Raw genomic sequence first — 6000 nt, forward strand, 5'->3', positions numbered from 1 at the left:
TGTTTTATTAAAGAGACAAAGTCCGGAACTTGGTAAGATATCTCTCGGGGGGTGATGGTAAAAAGGGCCAACAAGTATCCTTAATAGTCCAGGCAGTGCTGAGGCGCAAGCGATCGGACAGCATCTCATGCCCCGTCAGTCAAACTAGTCCACAGGTATTTGGCCCAATCAGCTTTGGGCACCTCATGCATCAGCATCAGGGTCTCAAAATCTTGCAGATGTTCATCAACCTCTGTGTTAGACTCATTAAACACAGGAATGTCTTAGTAGCAGAGATGATTTCCTTACTGGTGGGTCATCATGGAGGTACGCTCCGGCATTGGCGGTAGGAGTACTGGAAATCCCAAAACTGGTTCAATGACACAAGCCCTCTCTTCGCTTGAGGCTCCAGGTCCCAATGTGATCAGCAATTCCTGGATTCGGGCTGTTTGTGACTGGGTACTTGTTTCCAGATTACCACTGGATCCTGGATTCGGCAAGCAGTTTAATTCCTCTGGGTCCACTTCAGCGGAGATTTTATTGTCCTCCACGACATTCTGAGCATCCCAATGGACCAATTTCTGTATCAAATATGACCTAATGTCAGTGGCCCTGTATTCAATCCGTCAAAGCTAGCACAGCTCCTGTAGTCGCCGTTTCTTGTTGTGGCTCTATATCCCCTCCATTTCTCTTCCCAAGGCCGAGATGGTGGGGTTGGACATAGTGGCGTCTGAAACCTTCTGTGTATGCCTCACCTATGGTCTGCTGGGTATGTTTATATGCCTCCCTGGTTGGGGTGGGAAGATTGTACAGGACATAGCAAGGGATTATTTCACAATGAACTGACCCCACCCTCAATTTTACATTATGTACAATGTGAGTAAATGCTTTCTGTGCAAGTGGCGCCGAGTCGATGGTGAAGATGGAAATAGGTTTAGCTAAAGTACAGCAAGCAAGATCATGAGTTTTCAAATACCCAGCATCAACCATGCTGACTCTGGCTCCACTGTCAACAAATACAGACATTTTCTCGGTTTTGCTCTCTAGCACCACCTCTGCTGTCAGGACAAACTGGAAACTGCAGGTTTTCAACAAATGCACCCCTTGCTTATCCAACTCCAGACTACCAAGAGTTAATCAAGTCTCCTTTTGATTAGGAATTGAAGGACATGTCCCAATAAAATGTCCCTTTTTACCACAAAAAAACATACACCTTTTTCTTTCGAATCTCCGGGGAAACGTATGATGTAAAGGCACCCCCTAACTGCATAGGCTCCTCCACCTTCCCCAGTACTGGTTCACCGCCAGACCACTCCCCCGGCAGAGGTACACAACCCTGACAATAAGGCCCCAGAGAAGGTGGCCAACGACATGGCAGTGTTCAAAGACTGAGCGGTTTCATATACTGCCAAGGAATATTTCAACCTTTCAGTAAGACCCTCACAAAATTGACTTCTAAGGGCTGAGTCATTCCATTTAGAATCCATTGCTCATCTGCGGAATTCAGAACTGAACGTCTCCACTGACCTATTCCCCTGCTGAAAGTGACATAGCCTAGACTCAGCTAAGGCGACTCGGTCAGGGTCATCACAGATGAGGGTCAGAGCCCTGAAAAATCCCTCTACAGACTGGAGACAAACCGATTCCTGCGGTAAAGAAAATGCCCATGATTTAGGATCTCACTGCAGTAGAGAGATCACAATTCCAACCCGTTGCTCCTCATTTCCGGAGGAGTAAGGACGAAGTTTAAAATACAGTTTACAGGCCTCCTTGAATACAAAAAACTTGTCCCTATCTCCTGAAAATCTGTCCGGGAAGACAACCTTGGATTCAGGCTGGACAGGCCTACCTGCAGAGACCCCAACATTAGCGATCTGTAGCCGCTTATGCTGTTGCTTAACCTCAAACCGGAGTTCATTCACCTCCAGAGACAGATGGCATAGCCGCTCTGCGAGCTCTGCAACTGAACCTGACTCGTCCAGGGAGATATGGGGGACTCGGTACCCGGGCCTTTACCTTCTTGGGATGTCACGGCTATCGGCTCCTGGGCCCGTACCCTGGGGTTACTCTTTAAAAGGGGGTCGGCTACTCGAAGGGATGAATAACAGTTTTGTCTCGTGACGCCACCTGTGGTTCCTGGTAATGGGTACCGGCGCTGCTGCAGACTTCTTGAGCAAATGTTAGGGCAGCTTGGTTTGTGTGGCTCTCCACAGGCAGAACACCGCTCCAGGGCGGTGTAAGTGCAGATGGTGATGCTGGGCGTTGCAGTGCAGGAGGGATAACGTGGTAGAAATAACTGAGAGAAACAGTGGGGTGCAGTCATCTGAGTTTACTCACAGTTATTTAGGTTCTTCAGGTGGCACTGTACAGGTGTCGGCCTCCCACGTCGCACTGCGTTTACCAGGCAGGGGTTCAGCACCCCCTCAAGTATTTCAAGAGCACTTAACGGGACCCCTCTCTTTATGTTCCTTTCTTAGCCGACTTCCCGCGCTGGGTCTCTCCCTCCTACCCTGCGCCTCGCCACACAAAGTCCCGAACGGGTACCTTGAGATCCCTCTGGGCAACTTGAAATTCCCGGACCTGACTTGTTGCCCTTTTCGGTGGCTAACGGCGAAAGTGGCAACTGCACCCTGAAAGTGCAGAAGCCTCCGGTTTTCTAGCTGAGACGTAAAGTAACTCGGCTAGTCGAGGGACTGGTTCCCTTCTTGCGGCCTGATCCCTCTGAAACCTGGCAGATTCGGGCGTACGGGTGCCGTCCTGCACTCACCGTACCCCCTGGGATCCCTTCTGTTACTGGAGCCTTTCTCCTCCGCTCCCCTCTCACTTTTGGGCCTCTCTTACTAGGCCCCACTCTGGAGCAGAGCTCCTGGAGAGACTTTGCTCCTCTCCTCTTCTCTCTCACTGAATCCACTCCTACACATGATGGCTTCCCTTCTTATATATATATATCTTCAAGTGCTCCCCTGGTCTGCGTCCTCCACCCACACCCACTACTTGGTTCTTACTCACTTTTGGTTCCCCACCACTCCAACCAGGAATGAGGTAGCAGAAGAAGTGCATAATGCCCTTCCAGCCGGCCTGGAGTAGTGTAGTGTTGAGTGCAGGTGTTGGGGTCCCGGGCAGTACTACATCCTTACCTGAGAGAAGGAGATGCCACACCTCTGGGTGAGGTGCAGTACTTCTGTGGCGACTAAACCCTCAGGGGTGCCACAAACCCATACCAAGGAAGAAAGGGAAAAAAAATACACCCGATAAAAAAAAAAAAACACACACAATTAAACCCAAGTATCAGTTTTTTGTTTTTTTCTCTAAATGTGATAATGTCACGCACAGTGTAGGAAAGACAAAGTGCGAGACGAAGGGATGTGGGTAAGGGAGCCCAGACACTAGGGAAAGGGTGAAGTGGAGACCTCCTAGGCTGATCCGCAATCACCCTGTCTCCCCTACCATCCCTATATTGGTTCCTCACCAATCGCTGCACATGAACCTATCCCTGTATTTCCCTAGCGCTTGGCCCTGGATAGGGAAGGGGGGAATGAGTGCTAGTCGATTCCCACTGACATTTAAAGACAGCAAAGGGAGACAGACACGGGGGAAGTAACTTAGCTTGAGTCGACTTCAGAGACATGGCATACACGTCCTCTTAGCACCAGAGAAAAAGAAAGAACTGCACTTGCTCCAAGCCTTCACAAGAGGTTATGGGAATATCACCAGCAATTCCCTGTAGCAACAGCTAGTATTCAATTAGCCTGAGGGAGGTAGCTGCTGGGTCCTAGAGCAAGACAGCTAAGAAGTACACTTGAGCACTGTTCCCATCGATTAAGGCAATTTTTAGGCCCCCTGTAGACCTCCCGTGGGGCCACCGCAAAAATGCTTGAGTTTCCCATAGACTTACATTGGGCTTGTTGCTTGGGTCAAGCACCTGAGCATTATGATTTGCTTGACACAAGCAATAAGCCACGCGAGCAATTTAGTGCTCACTCATCACTAGCTACCATCCTTTTGCTCATGCATGCTGAAATCACTTTGACTGTGTTTACATTAAAGAGCTAGAAATGAGTTCAGTACAGTTCTAGGAGACCTCAAAGGGTTACACATCCTTTATTGGCAATTATATGTGTACCAGCATTTGAGATTCCCAGGAAATCAATTCACTGCAAAACAAACTTTTGGGAAAAATTCATCATAGCTGGAGATTTCAAAAATGCAAAAGTTAATCATCTCTATTTTTCCACCTCAGCTTCTTTGCCCCTTTACAAATTAGACAAATTGTTTATTTTTGAGTAATCTGTAAAAATGAACTGAACAGGTAGAACAAGATGCCTGTAACATGTGAGTTTATTCAAGGATAAGGTAGCAATGCTGTGCTTGACTCTGTGGTGTTACCAGAAAAGCTGCAATCATTGTATATACATGTTTAGTCTTGTTATGGTGATCAATTTTAATATGCTAGTTATGAAAACCAGTGGGAATAGATTGCAGGTGTGACTCTCAAACTAAGAAAATAAGTGCAGTAACCTGATTGGATGGTTTAGGCAACACCTTCACATACTTGCCAAGTTTCCAAAAAGTTTTCCAGTTTGGCAAATCCTTTTCCAGAAGAACACCTTACATTAAAAATTGTAAGAAAATACACATAAAGCATAATTTAAATACCTTGACAGTGTCCAAAGGATGCCCCACAACAACACTAGCAGCCCCTATAAGATTGAAATATTTTGTATTAGTTGCTTCATTAAGTAAGGAGCTATACATGAGTGAGCAATGGTTTTTAGTTTCAGCATGTAGCGGCAAGTGTATTAAAACTATATTGTTTCACACACACCTAATGACACTCCTATATATTTTATTGTTGTTATTATTATTATTATTGTTCTTAATTATTTTGCCTCTCGATGATGCCTCTGTGAAGTTCCACTTACGGAGATATTCTGTCCTGGAAACATAGCATTGCATAGCTCTATAATGCGGTGCCTGTTAAGGCATGGAACAATTAAATAACTTTGTGATTCCATGGAAGTCAGTGACCATAGTACTTTGGCTCTGTGCGTCTCATGTGTGTACTGAGGTGCAAACAGTTTTGTGTATGAATAGTAAAGCATTTAAATGTTTTACTTTACCAAATATTCTGTTAAAAAAAACTATCCATATCCAGGAAATTATCTGTATGGAGGAGCACATTTTTATATATAAAAGAGGTTTATATCTAAACTTCTATGAACAATTATCTGTAAGAATATTCTATAGACTGTATATGCATGTAAGCAAAATGGAAACCGAAAGCAATGAACTGCAATATAAGTTGGTGTGCATGCAGATTGTAGGCGTGTGTTCACACTGGCCACTAAACGAGCAAATAGGTTTGTAGAACACATTATAAAAATGATGTACTCCGTGTGCCAGAAGCAAGTGACCCTATACAGTCTCTAATATAACTTTTACATTTTTTAATAATGGTGAAAAGGTATTTAATAATCTAAAATTTGTATGCTAAGGAATCAGGGATATATGTGATGCACACACAAAGTAATAGTGAAGTACAGAGCATAAAAGCATATACTAACTTACCCCCCAGGTATCCAGCTACAAACTCTTCCAGGTGGACTCTACCCATGTTACGTTTTAGCAGCAGTATATCCTCTCGTTGCAGGGGCAGCTACTTAGCATTTGAATGTGTATTTGCTTTCTTCCAGCCCAAAGGTTTTAACGTACAAAACAAATATGTTCTTCTGGCAGATGAAGCTGTATTGTGTGTCATCAGTTTTATGCTAATGCCAATACTAGTTTATGATTGTCAGCTTTTCACAACACATAGTTTAGAAAGTTTTTGAATTCTTTCTGATCTCGATGTCTATTGACCATCCAGATTTGTATTATATTTAGAACAGATAATACAGAATTTTTCAATTTTTAAAGTTGTATATTAGCTTATGCCTCTTTTGTGCTACTAATTATATATACCTCTATTCATAGGCTTAATCCTCATTTTGGCTTATGATTTACAAGTTAAAGTATAATTAA

General features: G+C 44.4%; 1 protein-coding gene across 2 annotated transcripts in view; it reads right to left on the reverse strand.

Moving 5' to 3' along the window:
- SLC25A48 (solute carrier family 25 member 48) overlaps positions 1-5740 on the reverse strand; it is a 455831-nt gene extending 450091 nt beyond the window's left edge. The window contains exons 1-2 of one of the 2 annotated variants that reach the window (XM_073649535.1): positions 5548-5738; positions 4636-4679 (exon numbers count right to left, since the gene is read on the reverse strand). In XM_073649535.1, the coding sequence (XP_073505636.1) occupies positions 4636-4679; positions 5548-5593 (90 nt within the window). In that variant the 5' untranslated portion in view covers positions 5594-5738. Of the gene's footprint in view, positions 1-4635; positions 4680-5547 lie in introns of both variants that reach the window. The other variant, XM_073649536.1, reaches the window with a different exon arrangement.
- Positions 5741-6000: the final 260 nt, after the last annotated feature.

The sequence above is a fragment of the Phyllobates terribilis genome, unplaced genomic scaffold (genome assembly GCF_046119375.1).
Source record: "Phyllobates terribilis strain yellow unplaced genomic scaffold, ASM4611937v1 Scaffold_10__3_contigs__length_209671492, whole genome shotgun sequence".
In the NCBI taxonomy this organism is placed as follows: domain Eukaryota; kingdom Metazoa; phylum Chordata; class Amphibia; order Anura; family Dendrobatidae; genus Phyllobates; species Phyllobates terribilis.